Raw genomic sequence first — 26,369 nt, 5'->3', positions numbered from 1 at the left:
CTGTGTTTTATTTTAGACCTCCGAGCATAGACACAGTTGAGGTCCGAGTAATGATTGGGATGTTTGAGATGGATTTAGCATTTTCATTAGTACCAGGGCTACAAATAAAGATAATTTTCATCATTGATTAATCTGCCAGTTATTCTCTTCTGATTGTTTGGTCTAAAAGATGTTAAATCTTGTAATCTGCCTGATCAACTCAAAACCCAAAGACATTCAGTTTGCTATCACAAAAAGACTAAACCCACACATGGGCACATTTGAGAACATGGAAACAGTATGTTTTTGTCATTTTTGGATCACTTCTCTGTTGTTTGACATATCTGTTAATGAACTAATTGTTTCAGCTCTAATTATTACACTGATTCATGGAGTAAGATTTTATCAATGCATGTGGAAAATTATGTATTTCCACTCAATTTTCAACTTTTATGAAGTGCTAAACCTTCAGTCCATGTTTTTATATTAAAATGATGGGATGTTAGACACATAATGTCTCTCGTCATGAATTTGCCTATTGACTGGCTGCACCATTTGTTGTTGGTGGGTCTGGTATGTTAACTTGCTTACAGTGTACATTCAAATCATTTGACTCACACTCTCTTCTATAGTGATTTCCAGGTAGTAATGCTGGAACAGTTGCAAACATTTCAAATTCGGAAGTCAGTCATGTGATGCCTAAATCTGTATTTTAGTTGTATAGTAGTATACAACTAAACACTGACTGATTTTACCTCCTTAAATACTCATGTAAATATCACAGAACCATGGATAATGGCTTAAATTGAACAAGACACTTGTACTGTTAGATGTATAAACATGAGTTACTTAATCTCCATGAAAATACAGGACATTAAATACACAATTAAAAAAAAACAACTCTAAGACTCTTTATTTTTACATTTCCTTGTCCTTGTTCTTCCCATATGTCAGTTTAATATGTAAAAGGTTTTATAGGGTAGTTAGTAGGAAGTGTACTTGTGCCATACCTCCAAAACCTCTCAACAAGAGCTGAAATTGTTTTTTTAAACAAATAATCTCAAACTACTGACAAACATATTTATAAATAATAAAAACCACAAAATGAGGGAATTTCAACTTAATATATGAAATAAAAGTCTGACACTAAACAACTAAACAGAGCTACAGAGATAAGATACATGATTAAGATTTGAACTCTTAAACTTTTTAGAGGATGAAATATTTATTTTCCTAGGACTACTACCTGAGTCCTTAAGCTCCAGCTAACACTAGTAGCAATGTGGTACCTTTTTTCTGTCAAAACGGTGTATGCTCAGAGGTAGCCTTAGGCAGTATGTGACAAGATATCATCATGTCACACTCGTACCCACCGGCAAAACGTGTACTATAACTTTAATGAAACATTTAGCGTAGCTCTGAGCTCTGTTTTTCTCATTATTTGGCTGTTGGATAATTATTATTATTGAAGTCAAGTCTGCCCTCAAAGTTCACTTCACATAAGACAAACCATGTAAACTAAGGCTTGGCTCGATCACATGCTTCGTGTTGTCAGTCGAGTTTTGCACATTTAAAAAAAAGAAAGAAAGAAAAAGAAAAAGACACTTCAAAGTTTAGGTTGGTCAAGGTGTGTTGCAGCCTCACCTGTGTGTGTGTGTGTGTGTGTGTGTGTGTGTGTGTGTGTGTGTGTGTGTGTGTGTGTACAGATGTGACTTCAGCAGGAAAGTATTTGTGTGATCTGACTAATCTCTCTGCTCAGCAGCAGCATGCCTCAGCTGCTGTCATTACCAGACAGTAAGAGAAAGACAGAGTTAGCCAGAAAAACAGAGATACTGTAGTGTAAGAAGACCATGTGATCCACATTAATGTCTCCCCTCCTTCTGTCTGATCTTATGTGCTGCTCTGGAGCTCTGAGCCGACTTCTGTACATTCAGCCTCTGAAGAGGATTAAACCCCCTTTGTATCTTATTCATTTGTCCTGATTGGGTTACGGGGGTATTAGGCTTTAAAAGACATGGTTGTCTGTGTCTTTGTTGTGGTATATGTTGTGTAATAGAGACAGGAAATGAAGAGGAATCTTTTCCAATTACTGTATATTACCAAGGGATAAACTATACTATTATCAGTTTCTTAAACTTTTCATTGAGTTGTCATCACAAGTTTTTGTCATTACTTTAGTGCCTTTTTCCTTGGACTTTTCAATTAATTAAGTTTTAGTTTCTTCCTTGACTGTTGATGGTTGATGTTGCTGCAGTGTTTACCACTGTTTTTCCCAGTGTTCTGCGAAAGCTTCTATTCCCTAAGGTGTAAAATTAGGTTTTTAATGGAAAGTAAACTAATGTACTTCCTGATAACTCCCTCATACAAAAGGCCACTTTCATTGTAATGTCACTTTGCCATTTTAAAAATGTCTTGTGTTTGAAAAGACAATATGACATTTTTTAACAGAAGTGGATACTAATATCTTTTCTCTAAAAGAAAATGCTGTTCAGTGAATTTGCCTTTTTGGAGGAAATTAATTCAGCAGTCAGAAGCAGAAAGAATCACTCAATATTTTCAGTGTGCTGCTTTAATTTGAAAAATTGGCCTGATCACAACAGGGAACATGGTACATACAATGTTTTAAAGCACTCAGCCAACAAGGCCCAGGTATGATTAGATCACCAGTATGGAATATGAACTGATATTAGAAAGTAACAAAATGTAAATTTGCTCACTTGCTGATATTTACTTAAAGCCCTGTTTGTTTTTATTTTTTCAGGTCTGCTCATGAAGCCATGCTAATAAACATCTGCTTGTTGCGGTGAGCTGCCTGGTGGACAGTCAAAGGCGTCATGGCGGAACTGCCCATTGCCCCGGGTCAGGTCTACATCGAGGTGGAGTACGACTATGAGTACAAGTCCAAGGACCGCATCATCACCATCAGGCAGGGGGAATGCTACATGCTGGTCAAGAAAACCAATGATGACTGGTGGCAGGTGAAGAAAGAGGAGGGGACTAAAGCTTTTTATGTACCTGCTCAGTATGTCCGAGAGGTCCGCAAAGCTCTCATGCCACCTCCTAAACCCATCCCACATCCACCTGCTGCCACCGGCAACTCACCTTCCCAAAGTGGGGGTGCACTCTGGGTAAAGCCAACCAATCTGGATCTGGGATACCACAATCGGTCTGCTGAGAACCTTCACAGACACGAGTCCAGCTATCGCCGCTCACCCTCCGCACATACTGCCTCTTCAGGGCACTTCAGTCCCCCCACCCAACGCAGGGACAGTAACCACCATCACCCCCCCATCACCCCCACAGACCATGACCGAGCTCTGCCTGAGATTCTTGTCCACGGTGGAGGTCCCCAACCTGTCCACAGAGGAGGGCACGGCTCTCTGCCGCGTACCCGCGCCCGATCCCCAGAGATGGCCCGAGCCCCGCTGGATGTGGACAGCACCCAACACTGTGACTCTGCTGGGGAGGAGAGACCCACCAACGACTCAGAGTCTGGAGATGAACTGAGCAGCTCTTCCACTGAACATCTCCAGGTAAAGTCACACAGATTTAAAAAAACTTATTTTGCTGTTGTCGAAATATTTTAATTTTGGTTCTGGGACCCTGTTTCAATGCCTGGCTCCATCTAGTATTTGCACAGGTCATGCAGTGGAGCCGTCCGCATCCATCTGTTGATTTAAGACAATTGTCAGTATCTGCAGACAGCTGTTTTATCCACTGGACTGTAGTATACTTACAGTGATCTTTTTTTCATTTTTATCATTTGCAGCTGAACAAATGTAAAATAAATGCTTACAGTGAAACTCTGTGTTCACCTTCTGCCTGTTTCTATAATAGTCTTAAGTGTCTATTGCTGCCCACATTTTTTATTTAATAGTACAGGTGATAGTTCAAATCAAACATTTTCTGTCAGTAGATGGTTCACTAGGTCACAGTGAAATTGTCACTCCACGGTTTGTGCAGCTTATTTTTCTCCTGTTGAAAAACCAGCTTCATTCAGGAAGCCTCAGTGAAATGAGGCAGCTCTTTACATGTGAGTTTGGTCAGTGGGGGTGTTTGTTCCTGAACTTGTTAGCTCAGTCTGCTGCTGAACAAAAGCCAGTGAGAAAATAGAAACCGGGTCTGTGTGGTGCTGCCACTGGGTGTAGACCTCTTTTTGTGTGTCACTGTGGGAGGGAGGGGATCGGAGTTGTTATTGTTCTGTTCAAGTTACACACGTATAGAATAGGACTTTTACAGTTTGTGGAAATACTAGTATGTCACAAAAATCAATTCTGCCATAGTATCATAGTATTCGCATTGGAAGACTTCACTGATTCCAACTTTGAATCTTTGAATTTTTGGCAGATATTGCGATTTCAGCGTGAATGGTCATTTTTGCATTTAATTTTCACTGAAAAAATATGAAAATGATGATATAATTTTTTTGTGGTCATGTACAAAACAAACATGTTCCTTTACGTCTGGAGAAGTCATGTGACTTGTGGGCCAGGGCGTCTCTGTAGCATCACAACGCTTATGGTGTTAACAATGCACAACAGTGTTGTGACATATTTTACCTTGATCAATAACTTGCAGCGATTTCGATATTGCACTTGGTCATATCGCTCTTTCAATTATATTATGATTAATTGTGCAGCCCTATTAAAATTAATTAAAAAACACACAACACTTTGTTCAAAGTATTAAGTAATAAAAAATATTGTATTCAGTCTTTCTCAGTCACTCCAAAGTACTCCTAAAATTTTCTTTCTGCTAGCATTGCTCTAACTAAAAAGACTCACTTTACATCTTTTTCTTTTAGACTTTTCAGTGCAGCCATAACAAAGTTAGCAGGGACAGCAGCCCTGTTAGCTACTCTGTCACATGCTTTTATTCAGAAGCACTGATTTCAGAGTGATACATCACACAATGACGTAACTGTGATTCAGTATGATGTGTTTGTTAAAGGTTATCTGAAAGTGAACATACACACTTTCAAAGTCAGTACAGTAAACTCTCTGAAAGCCGTTCAGTCCACAATGGTGTTCCTTCCTTTCTCTGTCTTGTGTGCCATGTAAATCGCAGGATGAAGGTCAAAATTGTCAAGCTTGTTTTGGTTACGTATACAATCAGTCCAGCTTTGTCTATGAGTAAATGATGTTCCATTTTTCTCATACTTAAGGTCATTAGATCCACAAGTGTAATTATCACAAAAGTTTAATCTGGTTCTCCCTCCTGTAGACACTTTTCCAGTGAATGAGTGAAGCACTTTTGTACCATGGCAAGAGAAAATATGTAATTTAATCACAGCAACAGTACTAATGCTTTATGCTACACAATCACAAATGGTAAAAGGCACAATCTCTAATCCAAATATATAACAAAGGGTAGCTCCAGTACCAAAATTAGAAAGTTTGACACCTGTTGCCATGTCTGAATTTACATGGCACTAACAACTAAACTTGAACAAATAAATTTAGACTTTTCCATATGTTATAAAAGTTTTATTTATGTTGCTAATTTCTGTCGATACAAGAGGAAAATAGTCATATTCACTTTATAAACTGCCTTGGTGTCATAATGCACTGCACTATAAGCGTCCTGCTATAGGAAAGAAATTATGTGATGTAGTATTCCTCATCCCCAACTCATCCAGTGTGTATCAGGAATGACATGTAAATGACAGAAATGTAAACACTATCTTGTTGCTTTATTGATTCATTGTTGTTTGGTCAGGTGTGGATCGATAGTCCTAGAGAAGGTGGGTGTTGTTGATGTGAAACTGTCCCAGTTCCAGTGGGTTGCTTGTTTGTTTTTCCACTGTCCTGGCTTCGTGCTGCTGGTGATGACAGTACAGGTGTGAGTCAGGACCTCCTAAAACATGCACACCGTGCCTCTCCTCTTATGTCTTTTCTCAACTTTTCTCTGCTCATGTATAACCTTAGCCTCTATTCCTTTTTAAAGGGAACAGAAAAGAGACCATTAAAATGGGAGATTCACTGCACACAAAACCAAAGCAGCAATGTAAATGCAAAGAGTAGAGCTGTGTGTTTGTGTTTCTAGCTGCCAGGCCTTGCTTCTTATTGCCAGCTCTCATGCAGCTCCTTGTGATAAGCTACTTGGTTGGGCCGCGTGCCTACACAGTTGCACAACTCCTTGCCAGGTTCCTATCTGCTGCACTGGGCCTGGCACTGGAGGACTACTTTGTCACTACTTGTCCGACTGGTCCACTTTTAACAGCCACCACTGTCTCATCATGCTCCAGGCTTCATTCCTTTGAACTATTTGGATTGTGTGGCTGTGATTATGCCATCAATTCCTTGTTAGCTCAGACAGTTTGGGGATGTTGTATTTTGTCTTCCTGTGATCTTTAAAAAAAAAAAAGTATATTAACCAGTGTCCCAAAATGGGCATTTATCTCTTTGTCATTTGCAATATCTCAGATACTGCTGTATGAATTCTGATGATGGAACTGATTTGGAAGATTTCTCTCCCATTTATTTTCTCTCCATCCGATTGCCCTGCCACACCAGAGCTGAAAACGGCAAAATTTCAAGAGTAAATCAATTCATCTCAGTGGAATCAGTATCATAGCTTATTAGTTGCGCTGCACAGGCCAGTTTTATTCATCCCTCCTCCATAAACGAGGCACTGCAGGCAGGAGACAATTGTACAAATGTGTCTTCTGAATAAACTTTATTCCTGTTGCGGCCGAGGTAATGAGCTTGCAAAATCGCAATTAGCAAGTCAGCTAGTTCAGAGAGCTTTTTTCCACTCTTCAGTAATTCTATTTAATGAAATGATGTAAAACACCTGAGAAAAAAATCCCAGGGAGGCAATTGTTCTGTGATCAAAGGGACAAACGTCTGCTGTTAATGCCAACTCCACACTTCTTCTCAGTTGCTTCTTCAAAGTAAAAGGGGTTTGATAATAGCATTTTCTGTGAAGTAGCTCCAGGAAGTGTTGAGTTATTTTCTGTGAAGTAGCTCCAGGAAGTGTTGAGTTGAGTCTTTGCCGGCAGTTCAGTTTAGGTCAGGTCAGGTTTTAGCTGATGTTAGACATTCGGTCCACGGTTGAATTTGGGCGTTACTGGGGATCAGTATGCAAGGGAAGAAGTTTGGTAAAAAATCACACACACATGAGACAAAGACATAGTCAAGGTAAACGATGCTTTTCCCATACCATTGTCCGCATCTCCTACCCCATTTGTTTCTGTTTACTGCATCCAAAGCAAAAAACCACGTAGCTCAGAGGAGTCATGCTGCAACACAGTAATAAAGAAACTAGAATTACCGCCTTATGGTTGTCTGCCTTTGCCACTGAGACTAGTTTCAGTTTACATTTCTGTTAATCCAAAGTCATATTAAATATTAACCATTTGTGTGAAATTTTTTCATAATTGCCCTGTGAAGTCTTGAGTAAAGGCTAATGAGTTAAGTCTAATCAGTTTGTCCTTGAGTCCAAGTGGACATTTGTGCAAAATTTGAAGGGATTCTATCAAGGAATTCTGGAGATATTGCTTTCACAAGGCCAAAATCATGTTTTGTGGGGTCACTGCGACCTTTGACCTTTGACTTTTAGCCACCAAAGTCAAAGTCCTTGAGTTCAGGTGAACATTTTTACCAAGTTTGAAGAAATTCCCTTAAGGCATTGCAGAGATATTGCATTCAGAAGGCCAAAACTGCATTTTGTAAGGTCACTGGGACCTTGACCTTTGACCTTTTGACCCCCAAAATTGAATCAGTTCATCCTTGAGTCCTAGTGAATGTTTGTGGCAAATTTGAAGAGGTTCTGTCAAGAAGTTATTGCAATATCGTGTTCACGAGAATGGGATGGACGGACAGACGGACAACCGGGAAAACAATATTCCTCTTGCTTTGGCTCTCTCCGGCACAGAGTAATGATAATAGAAATAGTGCAGACATGTTTGAAAACCCTCAGAGAGCTGTCTCAACATTTGTACTGAGTTTCTTTATAAGCCCATCAGCCATTGATCCTTAGTTGGAAAATGTTGAAGTTACCAGCTGAGATATCACCTGATAGTTTCAGTACGTCTTGAAGCCCCCTGGCCACGGTGGATTGGACATTGTATCCACTGAAGCAGACGTTTCCCTCCAGCCACTGAATATAATGGTTGTCAAGGTCTCAGTGTGTTTTAATTTGCTGCTTCACTGCACTGCCTCATCCATTCTGCTTTTCATCATCTCTCCTCCCTTTAGGATCATAACAGTCCAACAGCACTTGTGAGAAACACAGAGTATATATATACTGTGAGCTCTATATGTAAGAACCTAATATAATTAGTTTAGGAAATTAACACTCACCCTCGAATGTCAACTCGTGGCTGCTGAACCCTGACTTTTTCTCTTGTCATGTGATAGCACACCTTAATCTTTGGTCTTGTAACTGTTGGAGTGGATGAGGATAAATTTACAGGGGAAGTATAAAAATATTTGAACCTCTAAAGTGCAGTCCTAGCTTTACAAAGATAATATTAAAAAAGCAGCTGGAGACATTGGCTCTTAATGTGGGGAATAACTAAATCTAAAATAAATCTACAGAATACAGAATAAAAGAAGACACTACCTTAAATTAGTTTATATACTATATGCTAAACAAACAAGCCAGTGATTCTTTAATGTTGATGTATGAATAATACAATGTTATTTGGTTTCCTTATATTAATTACAAAACTTTTACTCATTTCAGGCGATGATGAACCACAACAAATGTAACCATTCTGTACAATAAATGAGCAGGAATTTGAATCATTCATTTATACAGGCAAACAGATCATACTGACACATTACACTGTATTCCTCATGTAAAATGTTGGCCAGTTGAAAACATGCCTGTTTGAACAAGATGAGCTTAAAGGACACATTAGAGAAACTTGCTTGTTAGTTAAGTCCACTTGTTGATTGAAAGTCTATAGCATGTTATGATTGATTAGATGACTCGAGCACCAGGCTAATATGAGTGTGTGTGGAAAAAAAGAAAAAAAAAGGGAAAAGCATTAAAACATTAAAACATTCTCTAAACAGACAAAATCCTAATCAAGGTTTCACAAGCTTGTTTTCTTTTCCATCTCTTCTCAATAACATTAGCACAAACATAGGCTCAGATTGATAACATCACCTAACAGGCATGTAACACTTTGTAATTCTTTGTAACTACACAAAAAATGGTGCCTACCATTGATATTGTTTGAGTCTGACCTTTAGCATGATGTTTTGGTACCTTGACTGTCAATATCAGTGTTATAGCTCAGCCCTAGACTAACCACAACTCCCCTCCTACTTTTTTGTCTTCATCATTAACCTGAGACAGTTATTCTGCAAAAACTGGACTTAACCTGAACTTCTGTCTTTTTCTGTGTATTTGCAGGCTATCTGCAAGTCTTGAGAAAGTCTTAAGTTTTAATATAGAAACAGTTTTTTAAAGTCTGTAATTACCAAAAAAGCAGATCATCTGAAACATGAAAATTTGAATTTCGTAACTCAGTTGTTCATTTACACACTGTTTTTAGCTGTTTTTAAGGGCATTTTCTCGATTTCTACATTATTTCTTAAACCCACCTTTTAAAGGGTACTTGCATGTAACATAATAGTCAAGTGTTTGATATCACAGTTTTCAGAACAATCTCAGCTCTTTCTTTAATGAGGCCCCTTTTTTTTTGTTTCAGACCACTGTGCAAATTTTGCCCAAATGCTAAGAATTGAAGCCTGGGTTTTGAAATTCTTCAAATATCATGTGAAAACATACCTTTACTGATGATGCTTGAAATGGATTTTACAAAGTCTATAGGTTCATAAAAAATAGTGCAATATATGAGTAAAATAGTAGATAAATGGATAATATAAGCCTAATATGAAATTTTGTAATATCACTGAGTCGTAGTGAGTTCTGTCACTCTACTTTAATCAAAATTTATAGGCTATGAGTCACAAATAATCTTGCAAGAACATTCAAAGTAAAGTCTACAGATTCTTAAAACATTTAAACCATATTTTTACACTGTATTATCACAAAGATATTAATAGAAACATTAGTGTCTCACTTGTGAAAGTAACCAACACTTTAGAGTTGGCCCCCTCTCTGTACCCCACATCTTTGATTGTCACAGTAAGTGACACTAACTGAACCCTGCAGTGCGCCATCGTTCTTTCTGACAGCTGTAATCAACTAAAAACCTCTAATGACTCTCAGCAGTATGATTGATTGGAGGAAACACTTCCTCATTTCTTGATTACTTAGTGTGGCAGGAAGTGGAGTTGGCATGTGTTTTTCTTTACATTGCCACACCATGTTGTACATTAAGTTGTTGAACACACTGATGCAAAAAACACACATGAGCAGACATATCCATGCACATTTGTTCATATACACGCACACACACACACACACACACACACACACACACACACACACACACACACACACACACACACACACACGCATGCTTCTGGTGCTGGCTAATTAACAGCAACATTGCAACAATTAAATGCCTTGCTTAGGGGCACTGTGATGTTAACTGTTGACAGAAGGGGAGTGTAAGTGACGCTAAAATTATATGAGCAGTCAACACACTTTCCCAGACTCACCACTCTTATTACATTTGCTGAAATTGTTTTCATGATTTTTTTTCTAACCTCAGGTCTTTGTTTATGTTCTTTCATTTTCATCTTATCTCACTCCGTCATGTTTCCTGCCAGATTGTTTGTGGATTACAAGAGGTGCCCTTTTGTCACAAACCTACTTCTCTCACATCTGGGTCACTATTCAGCCAATCGGATGACTGTGATTGTCAGCACAATGGCATGCTGTTTATTAGGGTTGCAGCTAACAATTATTTGCCTTATTCTTAATCTGGAGAGAGTTTTCTTGAGTAATCAATTCATTGTTTGGCTCATGAAATGGCAAAAAACATAAGTAATGGCCATCACAATTTCCAAAAGCCCATGGTGACATTTTTGAACCAAAGAAAGTCAATGTAGTATCTTGTAAGATGAATGTGAAGACAAAAAACAAATACAAATTGGGCATTTTTGCCTTAAATAATTTAATTGATTTGTTAAAAAAAGATGTCTGTTTTAGCCCTTAAATGTAATCTTTGGTACACATATTTCCCTGATTCTGTTGTGGGTTCAGATGTGTTTTGGGATTTGAGCCTCAGAATGACATCCCAGATGTCTCCTTTCAGGAACATCATTGTCAGCAAACAGCAGTTCATTTGGGATAAAGCAGGAGAGTCTCAGTGGAGTACTGCAGTCTGTGGTAGTGCCTGTTTCTGTGCTCATCACCAATGTTATGAAGAAGCCCAGAGGGGTCTATAGTACTGTTCTGTACTCTTCTCAACCTGGGACACACACACACACACACACACACACACACACACACACACACACACACACAGACACGGCTTCAGGCGGTCTGGCAGCTGACCCACTGCTTTGCAGTATGTTTGGCTGTTGTGTAACAGAGCAGGGCTCAAGCCGGGTTTGACACCCTCACATTGTGTGTCTGTCTTTCTTTATCACTCTCTTCTTTCATTTTTTCCTGCCTTTATTTAAAATTCACCGGCTCCGGCACATAGTCTGATAACTCAGACCAGAAACATTTTGGCTAATCCAGAGAATCAACTAACTGTGTAATTGTGGTGCTTACTTCATCACCGCTGCACAAAGACAGTAAAGCCATTATTGCCTAAAGCTGTCCTGCTTATTGCCAACACTACATGTAGTGGTGCAATACAGCCACAGCTTTTACAGTGAGAGCTACTTATAGCTATAGAAGGTATATTTGTGATCAGTGAAGGCATTTCATTAGCATTTTTTCAAATGTCTTGCTCACTGGTTGACTCTTTATCTGCTTTTCTTTGGATAAAACACTAATATTAACAGACATATACATGATGTAATGAAACATACACTTGTTGTTTATTCATAAATTTGCACCTTATACCTTCCCTGGATCCAACTTTTCTGTCCTAGTAAAAATATGATCTTGGTTTCCTCAAAAAAAAAAAAAGAATTTTATAATGACGCTGACAAAGAAACTATATTTAATGTGGATTGGTCACATCATGGTCTGTCCCTGATCCACTTAATAAGGTCAGTATTAGTCCAATATTGATCCAGTGTATCAGATTAGTGCGTCCTTAATACCATCACGTATCACCATTGACAAAGAACCCAGAGGTGTTGTTTACCGTCATGTGCAGACCCAAACTTAATCTGCATTTGAAGATAGTGGGAGTTTTGTCAGAGGATTTGTAATTCAGAAATAGACTTTGATTAGGGAGATGCTGATCAAGCACAGAAGGCTTTACTTGTCACACTGTAGACTGATACCTTCCAGAGGTGCAGGAGGGATAATCCTCATCCTGACTGAGGGAAGTTAGACTCCAGATGAGCAGGAAGGTTTAAAAAACACAACTGTCAGTAGTATAATAAATATCCTTGGTACTGATTATCACGGATAATCCAGTGTAAATCGTTACTATGTCGTGTATAGCTTCTTTGATTAGAGACAAAGAAGAAAAGTGTGTGTGGGGGGCAGGGGGCACAGTTCCTCACTTTATGGAGCTTTCCTTAATCCCTCTGGGAGCTTCAATTGGATGTCCAATTGAAGCGCGCGCACATGGACATGCATGTTGGTTATTATGTCAGCTGGGGTGTCCTGCCTTGTGTGTGTTGTGCAGAGCAGCATTATGGGAGCACAGGTCAAGCAGTGTGTGTTGTGGCAGCTCAGGGAGAGCAAGCATCACTGTGCTCTGAGCTCTCTCGCTCTCTTGCTCTCCCTCTCTCTCTCTCTGTTTATGTAAGAACGTGTGAGTGAATAACAGTCAGTGTGTGTGTATGAGTGTGTGCAGGGCCTCAGAGTGACATTATCTGGTTTGCCACAGTGACATGTCAGTCAGGGAGAGAGTTTGTGAATAGGCAGAGGTGTGCTGTGTTTCTCTGCATCATCGGCGTCCTCAGCGTCAGCACTGCTGGCTACAAGACTTATTCCTCTGCAGCAGCAACTCAGCCACAGGACAGCATGTACCCAGATGAGAATGAGACGGTAAGGCAGCTTTTTTATCTGTGCATGTGTGCTTGCAGCAGGGACCCTCAAAAATAAAGAAACAGTCAACTTCAGATGCCTCACAAGTCGATCCGTTCATACAGCTACATGTGCATTATTTTTTTGCCAAGTCAGCACAGCCCTCAGTCTAATGTATTCTGTTGTATCAAAGTAATGCACTGCACAGCGACCAATGCCTGTAGATATTTCCAACAAGATGTAACTCATAGCAAAGCTTTTCAGGCTGCAGGAAGCTCTTTAGCACACACATGCACACATGTATGGCACTGTTGCATTCAGTGATTGTTGCACTCTAAGGGAATTATCTTAACATGAAATGCTGACTTTCTAAATTTTATTATGCATGCTACTGTATATTGCACTGATATTTTGATCCCAGTCATGCAAGCAGAGAGTGTTGAGCACTAAAGTTATCTACTGAAGCTTTCAGTCATACACGCACTCAGAGCTTATGTGACTATTTTCTCTCAGCTCTGTATTTCTGTCTCTGCCCCATTCTCAGTCTTTGTCTCCCTCAATCCCTCCCTCTCTCTCTCTCTCTCTCTCTCTCACACACACACACATACACACACACACACACACACACAGCAGCTGATCTTGCAGCTTTTGTTCACAAGCTCAGGGCAGACGTGTGTTTATTATCCATTCGTTCAGCATGAGTGCCTACAGTGATCCATAACATTGATTGCCGAGAGCCCGGCTACTTTTTTACCGAATCCATAAAATCCGTATCCTGAAGGAACAGACGGGAGGCTCAGCTGTATCCCGAGATGTTTGAACTGGTGATGGCATGCGACAGGATAGCTAAGAGGATGCGCTAAGCACTTGCCATGCTTCATTACGTAAGTGCTGGCTACGTAACATTTGTTTAGACAGCTGGCTGGTGAGACGAGCTCAGGGCAGCAGAGATGATGGGAGAGAGAGAGGAAGAGGAGGAGGTGGAGTGGCAGACAGGACAGAGTACTCTGGGATGTTTATTTGGATTTCACTTCTACTGTAGCTTTCATTCTACACAGGTAGAATAACTGTTAACATATAAAGTGCACAGTGCTTTATTTTTCATAGACAAAGGTGCTGAGTGTAAACTTACCTCTTTGTCTTGAAATATGGCTTTACTCACTTAAAGGTTCTTTTTAGGAACAATATTATTATTATTTTTTTTTTTTCCACTTAATGTTGTACACCATCTGTCTTCAACTGAGGAAAGTTTGGCAAACCCTTTCCCTACTTTTTCCCCGTTTTCTCTCTTATTACATGCCTGCAAAAAAGTGAATGCCCACACGAGCACCTAAAGAAACAATATACCTCTTAAAAGATATACCTTTAGACTCTTAAGTTAACATAACACACAGATCTTAACACATGTGAAGAGGGCTCTTTGTTATTGCAAACTGTTCAAAGACTCTTTGTAAAGTGAGATCAGTGCTTTCCAAACCAACATGTATATCTGAGCAGCCACTAAATGACAGAGAACCGTTTGCACCATATAATCTCCCGGTCCAATATAAATAAAGGTTTGCTTGTGGCCCTGCCCATGTGTACTCATGCTTGTCTGGCTGATGACAGTGCAGTCTATAATTTCTCACTTGCCAGTAGAAAGGACCGTCTATGTGTGCACTTTGCCCCGAGTGACATTCAGAGTCAGAGATGATTAACTTGGCAACATGGGAACTACATTCCTGGTCTTACGTTTAGTCTAGTTTTGATCTGATTATTGTGTCGTACCTCTTTCAACAAAGCAGATGTGGCTTATAGATGTGGAAAAGTTCAGGAAATGAATTTGATCATTCAGATTATAAGAAATCTTAATCTTATCTGTGCTTAAAAAGATATTAAAGAGCTTATTACTGCTACAGACAAGATATAGTTTTATCTTGTTTCACTCAATTATTCAGTGGAGCTTTGATAGCTAGTCTTATTTGGGTGGGGGTTGACATTTCTTTCACCCTAACCAATGACTAGCCGTTCGTGGCATTTTCAATTGACACAGAAGCAGCTGTAACAGTTGCAAGGAGCGTTTCAAAGAGAACAGGGAAATGTACCGAGGTTGTATTTTTGCAAGTCGACTTACTTACATACAGCTGCATCACTCATACCGACACTTCTGTTGCAGTTATATTGTGGATGTAGCCATTGTTTTGGCTCTGGCACAGAAAAATCACATTCCCATTCTTACTGTCTACAAAGCTCTGATTGGTTGGTTACTTTTCCAAACGAGGAAACTGGCATTAGACTTACTTGTGCTGCCTCGATTTTTGCCCATATGTTTTTATATATTGTCTTGTATTTTGTAAATCTTTTTTCTATCTTTTTTGTTTTTGTAAAACACTTTATACCATCTGTTTTGAAAACTGCATGCATTTCATTCATCTGTGACATGTAGATAATTTTTTCACACGGTGTTGTTGTCATTTTGCCGTACCATTACTAACATAAGGAGAACAAATGGTGGAACATATAGAGAATGTACAGTTGGGAACATGTGAAGTTCTTCGTATGTTGTGTTGGTTTCTGCAGCTAGAGCTCAAAAGAGGACAATGTTTGTTGGGCTGGTTTAGTCTTCAATTACATCGACCTACTTTCTTGCCAGAGCTTACAGTGGGTCACAAGTTCAAGGCTTGATGTCAGTGGGTCACTGCATCTTCAGTAAATTAGGTTTTTTTTTTTTGTTTGTTTTTTAAACCCTTTACATGGAGCTCTGCCGTATGGCTCCAAGCTTGGTCATTACAGTGATGTTGCAATTACACAGGGCAGAGGATAACAGTGTGTAAATGGTAGTAATATGAACTGGTCAGGGATCAATGACAGGATCATCTGTGCTTAAGCTTTGTTCCAGCGCTGGTGTAAGGCTCATGAAAGCTTCGGTTTCTGTTCAGTGTCCAACGTAACATTTTTCTCCACTTGGTCCACTTCCCACTTGGCCACTGGATCTAAGTTTTTCTGGCCCCTTGTATATTTTCAGTGACCCAGTAAAGTAATTCTATTTTCCATATTTAATAATTCAATAGTTTCTGATAGTTTTACAGCAAATATGGATGAATAGAACAATGTTCACTTTTTATGGTGTGGTGGGCTATGTTAATATACCTTTCCATTCGCTGGTGACTATCAGTATTTGCCCATTTAGCCCAGATGTTAAGCTGGTTTGATGACGGGTTGTCCTCTTGGCTAGCGTACATTGTGGTTCCTACTTTTGTCATGCACGTCAAGCAGTTGTTTTTAATAATCGTCAGTCCCTTTTTAAAAAAAACGAACCCCCTTGATCGGCCTTTGCAGGGGCAAATCGGCGGCAAACTTTACAAAACATATCGCAGTAGCTGTTTTCCAGGAGAACTGCTGCTTCCATGACAGTAGAAAGCCCATCTGTTCATAGCCTTGTATGTGTCTGTCTCAGACATTTTTGCACAATGCACAATTTGTAACATATGATGGATGAATGACGCTAGGGTGCAAATGTGTATGACTCAACTTGAGACAACTTGCCCTGCATAAACTTTTAATGGCCCCAGGTCATCACACCATTATGTTGGACCCTACTGTTTCTAATTTTTCATCATAAATATACCTCTAGTTACATATAAACCTGTGATTATGTATAAATCATGTCATCAGAGCTCATGTGCACAGTCCTGTTCCCCGGTTTGAGCAAGACTCCAACACTGTCAGGATTAGTGAAGTGAGGTATTGACACACCTTGTCTCCACTCCTTTAAAATTTACACCTTTACAATCTAATGCAGTCCAATATAAAGGCCTGATATTACATTCATCTTTACCAAGTTTATAATGGTCATTACAGTCCTCATGGAAGTAGACTTAAAAAGGCAGAACAGTTGGATTGCATGAACTGTACAGGTGTACCTAATAAAGTGGACACTGAATACAGGTTGAGAAATTAGAAAAAATACAGATCCAAGTGACACATTTCTCACAGTAATGTGTCACTTTTTATGTTTTTTGCAACAAGATAAAAAAGTACCTGCATCCTGCCAGTCGTGTCCATGTTGAATCAAAGTGGAGCTGGGAAAGAGATGTGTGGCTACTTTTTCATCTTTCTCTGCATATTATTGCTTCTCAGCACTGGCAGAGAATTTATAGTTGTGCATGTGCTTCTTGATTATTGGCACATTTTTTTTAGACAGTCGGGTGAAACCCCAAGAGCTGATCATCTACATCTACTGTGTTGTTGTGTTAGCATATTAGGGCCGGAGTGAGGTGGAATGTGTTTAAGACAGATATAAACATTTGGCTCTTTGTGAATGACAAGTTCAAGCTGTCAAGGCTGTTTAGATATGATGCAACTACAACTTAATGACACAGCTGCTTTTCTCCAGATTCATCATAACCTTACTGGTCTTAGCCTTTTCAAGGTTTTGATGTACTTGACATGGAACAGGCTTCAGGGTTTCTTCATAGCTCAAGGCCTCCTTCTTTGGAGTTTAATCATAAATTAGCTGAGACATGTTTAGGCGAGTATTAGAAGTATTTGCTCAAGTGTTCACTCCTCTGCATAATGGTAGTAACTTGAAGTGTGGTGTAATAGCTGAACCTTTAACTGCATAGCTACAAGTTCAAACCTAGCTCAGCAGCTTTTTTGTTTATTTGTCAAACAGCCATCAAGCAGCTGTGCTGCCATGAGTGTCTGCTACTCCCCCCGCTGCCTGAATCCTGAACAATTTGCGCATTTCACATGATCTGTAAAGAAATCAGCTTTCACATGCACTGTCTGGAACACAGTGATTGAAATTCTGTGGAAGAACATAGAAGGACAGAGATTACAGAATGAGTAGATGGACCTGCAGAGTCATGCTGGGGAATTGGCTGCACATTGTCAGCTCTCCTTGGTTTAATGTCTGTTCCTCTCCTGCAGGGTAAAAGCTCCTTAACTTCCATTTTGGACTGTGCCCCTGGGATAATTCCATTTCAGATTAGATTAGTAAATTGTTCTAGGAGACTTGCCTGTCTCTCTTCTTTCCTGCTCCTTTTCCTCTTCCTCTTACTCCTGCCATCTGATAATTTACAACAAGTGTTAAACAGAGGTAATAGACCATTTCACATTATCTCCGTAATGTTGTGCTGTTGTAGTTATCTGTACAATCCACTTAAATCACAAAGAGAAACCTCTGCGACCCCCACCTTTGTCTTGATGAACTGGCTGGACGTGAGCAGGTTTCTGTGCCTTGCTCAGGTTTGCTGTCTGAGAAACCAGAGACGTGATGTACACTTTTGTTCATTTGCATTCACGACCAGAAATACAGGTTCAGGCCCAGTGAATGCCTGGTATTCTGAATAGGAAAAAGCAAGCATTTTGTTTCCCAAGGACAGTGGGATTTTAGTGTGCCTTGATGAATACAAAGTCGAATCACACAATGCATGTTGTAAACTGTCAGTTTCACAAACCCTCTCTGTGCCGGGCCCTCTGCTCACTGTATTCTGGTCATTTATAATCATTTAAGTCTGAGCTGAATCTGATCCATGTCCTTGCTCCTCTGCTTCACACAGTAATAGAGTAAAGGTGCATCGAGATCGAGACACTAAGTCTAACCAATATGAAACATCTACAGCTCTGGTTTTGTCTTTTTATGAGCTTTGATGGAGGTAAAATGTGTTCAGGCAGAGAGAAGCCGTGAAAGATCATCCTGACTGTGTCCTGTAGCTGAGGGACACAGTCAGAACAGAGATGCCAGCATTTTATTTAAATTTTTCTCAGTAAGTAATGAAAATAGATGACAAGTGATTTAAAACCCATCGGCATCTAAAAGGTTATCATCAAGGTCAGAGCACAAGTATAACTGGGTCAATGTCAAATAAAGCTTTTAAAAAGGTATTTAAGATTTAAAAGTAGATAGTCATGAGGTATGAGTATGAGGTTCCTGCAGTAGATTCCGTTTTTTTCGGTTGGCATTTTTTAAAGTCTCGCCTGTTTCCCCAAACTGAGAGTGCACCGATCCAAATCTACTGCAGGTAAAACACTGACTATGTATAAGTGCCTCACACAACCCGATGTCAAAAAACCCAAACTATCACTTTAACAACCTTTCAGATTGTCTGTCTATCGCGGCTCGTGGTTCTCGGCCCACTTTGTTATAGATCCTGTTGTTCCCAGATTGGACAGACAGTTTGGGATCTTTCATGGAGAAAACGAACACTTATCAGATTGAGTTTACAATCTCTACCAGCCCTTTGTTGTGAAGAACAGTACGTCTTAGTCAACGAGACAACAACAAGATACACATTGTGATGTAGGAGTTTGATCTGTTCAGGTCTGCTCAAGTTCAGGGCTGTGCACCAAAAACCCTCCATGTTTGTTTCAGCACAAATATTGACTTTTTGCTGCATCTGTATTTCTTTTTCATTCATGGGAAGCTATTTCCTCTGCAGCCTAGTGGATACCCTTTAGGTCTGTGTTAATCTTGGGTTTCCTTCACTAATGCAATGTTTTGTTTTTTGTTTTGTTTTTTTGTTACACCATCCTAAGTGCTTCTTTGGCAAATTCTCACTCTTCGGTTCAGGCTGGAACATGTTTGGGGTGAACAGCAGTCTGGTTCAATGTTTTCTCAGAGCTCCCTGTGGAATTGTTCTCAATGCTGCATAACTGTTGGAGACTTTTGTTTTTCCCTTTACCTCCCTGCCTCCCTGCATTCCTATCAGAATGACCTTGCGAGATTTGCATGGTCATTGAAGCAATCACAGCCAGCAGTTTATATCTCAGGCTCCTCTCTCCACGTTGCTTCATCCCCGGAGTGGAAGCCAGTGGATGGAAAACTGCCAGGAGTCATTTTTGAAGACAGCAGCTGACAACGCCTGGGCAATGCAGTTTTTTCCCCTTTGTGTTCATTTTGTACCACTTTCCTCTATTCCCCACACTTTTACTTTTATTTATCCAGGGTTGGCTGTCTGAACACACGCCCTGCCTCACATACAGAATCTTCCCAGTACAACCAGTGTCCTTTGTTGGTTACTGAAGCGCCCCAACTGGAACAGCTGGGATGAGGTGCTATTCTAATGTTGTAATATTATAATTTTACATATGCATTTGGATTAAGTGATTTTTATAATAATACAACTTCTTTGTGTTTCTCCATGTGGCGTTGTAGCTCATATTAATGCATTCTATATGTATTTTGTGACACATAAATATGTGAGACATTACATTATCATCATCACTGAATATGGTTACGACAGTGGGATATTAGATAGCTCATGTATAGTTGAATAGTGTTTACTTAAAAGTTTATCTTATAGTTCTTTTTGCAAACACCAGGGCTTTCCTTGTCTTTGCTTTTCTTTGCACATGACTGTAGGATCATCCTTAGCCAGGGGGATCTGTCTTCCTGTCTCATGTCTTCCTCATACCTGCCCTTTTACTCTCCTCCTCCTCCATAAAGAGGTGCGCTGTCGAGGCATGCGGCTGCAAGGAAACTGGGACACGTGGCCTCTTCTGTGTAGCTGGAAGAGGTGAAAAGTATTTGAGTACATTTACTTTTCTCTTTCTCTCTCTCTCTCTCTCTCTCTCTCTCCCTCTCCTTCTCCCTCTCCCTCTCCCTCTACACCACATTCTTTAAGTTGTGCAGAGACAGGTCGATGCATGATTCCCCAGAGAGGGTTTGCAAAATTAGCTATAAAAGATAACATGGGAGAGAAGATGCACAGAGAAGGAGACAGTTTGTGCTGTTATTCAGTATATTTAACTTCTCGGGTTTTCACACCAGCTTTTGTGAACCACAGTTGCTGACCACACCTCTTAATTAGTCAAGGAAATGGCTATGAAATGAAATACAACTGTACTGGAAACATTATCCAGCTGCAGCTCTTTTGGAAAAGTCCACACATGACTGAATCCTAACCAAACTGAAAAAATAACACTTGCAAAGTGACCTGCCTGAGAAAATACTGTAGTGTTGGCCTGTTTTCTGGAGGCAGCTCTCTGCACTGCCCTGTGGTTTAACTGGGATACATGATGATCCACACAAGGCTAACCTACATGGACTGACAGAGATACAGATTTACTCACATCTACTTCATTACAGCAGAAAAGAGCAATGGAACGAGTGCAGACAATGTAAGAAGATTTTCCATTATGTGTAGGTAAATCAGGTTAAGGCGACTATGTGTTAGACTGTTTCTGTCTCTACATCAAATCCGAAGAGTTGTTGTATCTTTGGCTCCAGTTGTACAACTGCCAATTACCTTCCTGGTCCTAAAGGCATGTAGTGCTCTGCTGGTGTTCCCAGTCTGTTCTAGACTATAAACTAACAACTTCTAACTTACTTTTTATCTGCAATGGAAGTATAAGAAATTAAATTGCCTTACCTCATCCCATATCTGCCTGTTCGTTTCTAAATAAACCTGAGCTTAAAATACAACTGGGTCCATCATTAGGAACGTCCTATATAAATGTCAGGCCAGTAACCTAGTTAACCCAATCAGGCCAGGGCTGCTCTGACCTCTTAAATACAGACAGTTTTTCCACTGAAATTGCAACAGTGTAAGAAACGGAGATTAAATTTGGCACTGAGCTATTTGTATGTATTTTGGCTTTTAATTACTGTTGCTATGATGTTTGTTACAATTCTGCCTATTTAATGTTTTTATCATGAAGCACGCTGTAACTTTTATTTTTTTTATTTTTTTTAAGTGCTATATAAACAAACCTTAACATACCTACAGTACTTTATCTGTTATCTGGTTTTGCTCTAGGCTACTGAATGGTGAGATTAATACCAGGCAAATGAAGAAAAAGTTGATTTTATCTGCTTCTGAAGCTTTTTTAGCTGCTGCTGGTAAACTGGTCTCAACTTAACTTGGCCTGTAGACTACTGTAGACTGCTTTTTCTAACCTCTTTCATTGGTAATTCGATTTGTTTCCCAGTATGCCATCAGGGTTAGTGCTGCTGTAACTTAATTCTCCCTCTTCTGTAATATATTCTTCTCACATACAGTAATCCTTTAATTTCTGGGTTTTGCCTTGATTTATGGTGTCAGTGAAAAAGCCACTTGTGTCATGTCTCAAGCGTGACTCACTCTTTTCCAGTGCCCACTCATTTATGAGGTCCGGCTGCTGCGTCTGTGCCTTGGATACATGACGTTTAGTGTTTCCATTGTTTGTTCAGCCTTATAAAGCTTTTTTTCAGAATCTATTTCATAATGTGAAAAGAAAACTCCAGTTCATTTCTATGAAGAGAACAATATTCTCTGCTTGAGTCTTTCAGCTTACATCTCCTGTATCCCATTTGTTTGTCCATTTCACTCCTTTGATGTCACTTCAATGGGGAACCATAATGTCAAAGTGGAGTCATCACATTGTATGTAGGCCGCCCACAGTCCCTCAGACCTTCATCTTCTTTCATCTGCCCTGCAGTCATTTGACTTGTCACCCACACGTTTGACCTCACAGCCATTATTAATGCAGTGAGGAAAAGAAAGTGGCTTCTTATGAGTTCAGAAGTGGAAAGAAACAGTTGTGGGCAGTGACCTAAAGCGTTAAGGCTGATGTTGGAATGGTGTTTGTGTTTATTGCTGTGGGGCTCTGGACCTACAGGGGTCCATGATATTGTTCTAGGAAGAATTACAGATCTTCATCTTTTCAGTAAACAAAAATGGCTATTCTGATTATAACTTTACATTCCCGCTCTTTATGGTCAGATAGCAGCTCTGGGCTGAAGTCTTGGGGGTCTAGGGCTGCAACTAACAATTATTTTCTTTGTAGATTGTATTGTCTTTATTTATTGAGTAATAATTTGGTCTATAAAATGTCAGAAAGTAGTGAACCAAACAGACAAAGGGAAACAGAGTTCCCTTAAAACTCTTGATAGAGGCAGCAGATTGTCTTGCGCTAATGTGCTCTCTATATGCAAATGTGTGGGAGTAACCAGGCTCGAACAGCAGAGATTAGCCTCGGCTTGCTGTTTGTAAACTGTAAAGCTCCATGTGTCATTTTCAACCTTCTGTGTTGATTGTGATTTTACAAACCTACTGTTTTGTTTACTCAGGCTGTAGACCAAAAGGCTCAAAGCAAAGGGAAGTCAGGTGCTGCAGTAACAGACTTTGGAAATAATGGGCACACCGTGTGACTTTGCAAACAAAAAAGGAGGTTGGTCACATTAGAGTTATACTTTAAAGGGAGGAAGTTGCATATTGCCCAAATAAAAGGTCACTCAGGGTTTGTTTTTTTTTGGGGGATCTTTGTCACTGTTTTGTGTGTAGGAGCTGTGGAGTTTCTGCCTGTCAATTATTTCTAATAACCTGCTTCCTGTCAGTGGACTATTTCTTTTAATTTACAGGTCCATTATCTTCTAGAAATGTCTTGGAAAGACCTCTGTCATTTGGTTCTAATTACACTATATGGAAAATAGAAAAACTTTTCAGTTGTTACATTCTCAATGAATCATTTCTATTTAAGTGCTAGTGTAACCCAGAGATGTGAAAATACAGATTTCACATATGTTTCACAAGGATTTCCAATAGTATTTATATTTAATGTTAATATAAATTTATTTTATTTAAGTTGAGCTTTCAAAAACAGAATTATTGTCCCTTTTTTGTACTAAATTACAAACTTATTTCTGGTAAACTACCTAGGAAATTGCAGACCTGTAAAATGAAGCATTACCAAGTTTTTATTCAGCCGAGTTGGTTCCTGTTGTCATTATGTCATTCTGAAGGAGGCACAGCTTAGAAAGCAGCACAGCGGCAACCATTTATGTTCACAAAATGTGTCTTAAGACATTTCTTGACAGACTTTGCTTCAGCCGGTGGCCTCCCTCAAGGCGGTGTGGTATTTTTGGAAAAATAAAGTCCACTTAGATAATTACTGCTCCCCACTTAGTCTCCCTTTATCTCAGTCAGTTACACTGGGCTGAACTTCAGAGCATCATGGCTGTGTTGTTACCTTGTTCTCTGGGTTAATGGGCAGCTAGCCTCATTCATGCCCATGAACGAACATCGCACACATTTGGACTGATGGCCTTAAAGGACCCATGTCTGTGTTCGAAGGAATAACACTCAGTCCTGTTCCTCGCCGCTGGGCTTGGTCTTAACTCATTCACTGGATCCAGCTGGGTCAGGCTGCGCAACAGTGAAGCTGTGTCTGCTGTAATGTGATCTGACAAGAGGAAACTAACGTTTTCAGCCCCTCAGTCGCCTGTTTTTTTTTGGGTTTTTATCAGCTTCTTTGAGCAGCCAATTAAGATTTGCAGAATAAAAGTAGAATAAATTCATTTTGTCTTGGTCACTAATCTGGTTGAATGAATTCAGCTGGATGTAACATCATGTTTTGGGTCAGTGCAAAGGCTGATGAACTTAAATTGAGTTTTGTTCGTAGAAAGGGAGCTGTAAAGCTTGCATGACAGAATTTTCACTTGTGTTTACAGACAACAGTTGTGAGCAAATTCACGTGTCTTAATCCTGAAAGCCATTTAAAAATGAGTGACTTTGATGTCCCCAAGTTGTATCAAAATGCAATTATCTAATCAAGATACTATCAGAGTCTCCATCCAAATTTAGTGCGAGTTTTAACAGTGGCTGTATGGAGCTGATGGGTTTGAAAACTGATACTTGGTATCTGATACTTGTATAAGAAGTCAGTGTCTGGTTAGAAAAGTAACCTGTTGTTCATAGACTCCAGTGGAAACCAAGCCCGCTTGTGTTCTCTTAATGTGCCGCTGAATGGGAAATGAACTGACTGTGCCCTGCCTGCCTGCCGCAGAGGGATTACTACACACTGGAACATACACACACAAACACACACGCCCACATATGCAGCCATCTGTATCATCGCTTTCAAAACAAATCAGAGGTCTGGTGTTTCAAATTCCAAAAACAAAGGTTAAATGGTATCAGACAGAGAATTCATTAGTTTTTGCTTTCAAAAGCCTGTCAGTACCTCAGAAGTTCTTTTTTAGGGGGGAACGATCTTCGCTATCTGCTGAACAGTTGGTATTCACACACATCTAACTTCTGAGGTAAGTTTCAGAGGTCATGGGGATAGCTGCACTGGTCCTATATATTGATTAGAGCTGCACCTAAAGAATATACGAGCAACAATTTATTCATGATGTGTGTGAAACATAGAAAAACAGCAAAAAGTCAAATTTGACAAGCTGGAGACGACAAATATTTGGCGCTTTTACTTGAGAAAAGATCGAGAACCAGTGAGTGTAGTATTTTTTGCAGGTGGACAGGTGCATCAGGCTGCAGGTGTTTTCTTTCTGTTTCCTCAGCACTCTTACCAACAGTTTCATATTTCCAATTCAGTGGGAAATGTCTGGCATGCTGTGTGAGCTGTTCTGTAGACATTCACTGCTGCTGCTGCTGCTGCTGCTGCTGAGAAGTAAATGTTGTTGTGTTTCTTTTTGTTTATTCTCTGACTCCCTCTATTTTCTTTGTCCATCACATTTTCATATTTGTCACTTTGACTGTGAAAGTGTATCTTGACAGAAGAAAAAGAAGAAAATGCACTTTTCTTTCATAAGTAGGCCATTCATTTTAGAGGGATAGCATATCTCTACTGAAAGTTATACATAAATTAACAAACAGTCCCATTTTTTCAGCTTGTGACCCATTATGACAGTACCTACCCAAACAGGTTGTATATGTTGATGAACTTTTGACCAACTCATCTAGAAAATGAATCAAGAGATATTCCTTTGCCAGTATTTGATGTTTAATTTTGATGTTTTTGTCCTTCTCCTTTCCTCTCATTAAGGACCTCGTAGCCCCTCAGATTTATTTCATGACTCCTCCAAAAGTTCATCCCATAATTGCTCTCTGTTGCACCAACAGTTCTTCTGTCAGAGCAGGAGATCAATGTCTTCTTCTTTTTCTTTTCAGTTTCTCTGCTCACACAGTTACGACTCCTTTGGATTTGTAGGTCAGCTTGCTGGCTCAATCCCAGATTCTGGAGAGCAGCTGTAGAGTAGTGAGGGTCACCGGTTCAAATCCCTGGACCAGCTGGGATAAATCTGGGTTGAACATAAATAAAAATATAATTTGCTGAGATTGAGCCCACGGCTCTTGAGCAAGGCATTTAACACCCAGTCGCTCTAAGCAAGTTTCTCAGCTGCAAACTGAACCTCCCGCAGGTCTGATAGTTTCTAACTTCATGAATGTAAAACAGGGAACTTCTGAAAAAGAGCCTGTGTGCTGAGCCACACCATCCCAAGATAAATAAGGTGGTTCTCAGTAAGGTTTTCATAACTCTCTCTGTGTAATACATGTGGTATTGCACAGTCTAAACAGATTCCAATAACTGATGTATGAGCCTGTGGGAAGATGTTGAGACTGGCATTAACAGGACAGGACAGATATGAAGACTCTCTA

The 26,369-nt window shown here is 39.8% G+C and overlaps 1 protein-coding gene across 8 annotated transcripts in view; it reads left to right on the top strand.

Moving 5' to 3' along the window:
• Positions 1-26,369, top strand: part of LOC111668439 (rho GTPase-activating protein 12-like) — a 57,942-nt gene that overhangs the window by 6,173 nt on the left and 25,400 nt on the right. For all 8 annotated transcript variants that reach the window (XM_023424506.2, XM_087178800.1, XM_023424507.2 and 5 more), the window contains exon 2: positions 2,741-3,512. In XM_023424506.2, the coding sequence (XP_023280274.1) occupies positions 2,814-3,512 (699 nt within the window). In that variant the 5' untranslated portion in view covers positions 2,741-2,813. The remainder of the gene's footprint in view (positions 1-2,740; positions 3,513-26,369) is intronic.

Source organism: Seriola lalandi, unplaced genomic scaffold (genome assembly GCF_002814215.2).
Source record: "Seriola lalandi dorsalis isolate HSWRI2012SDOR001 ecotype SW California unplaced genomic scaffold, Sedor1 jcf7180002054736, whole genome shotgun sequence".
NCBI classification, from domain to species: Eukaryota; Metazoa; Chordata; class Actinopteri; order Carangiformes; family Carangidae; genus Seriola; species Seriola lalandi.
Note: the sequence above shows the minus strand (reverse complement) of the source record. Positions and strands in the feature narration are given on the sequence as shown.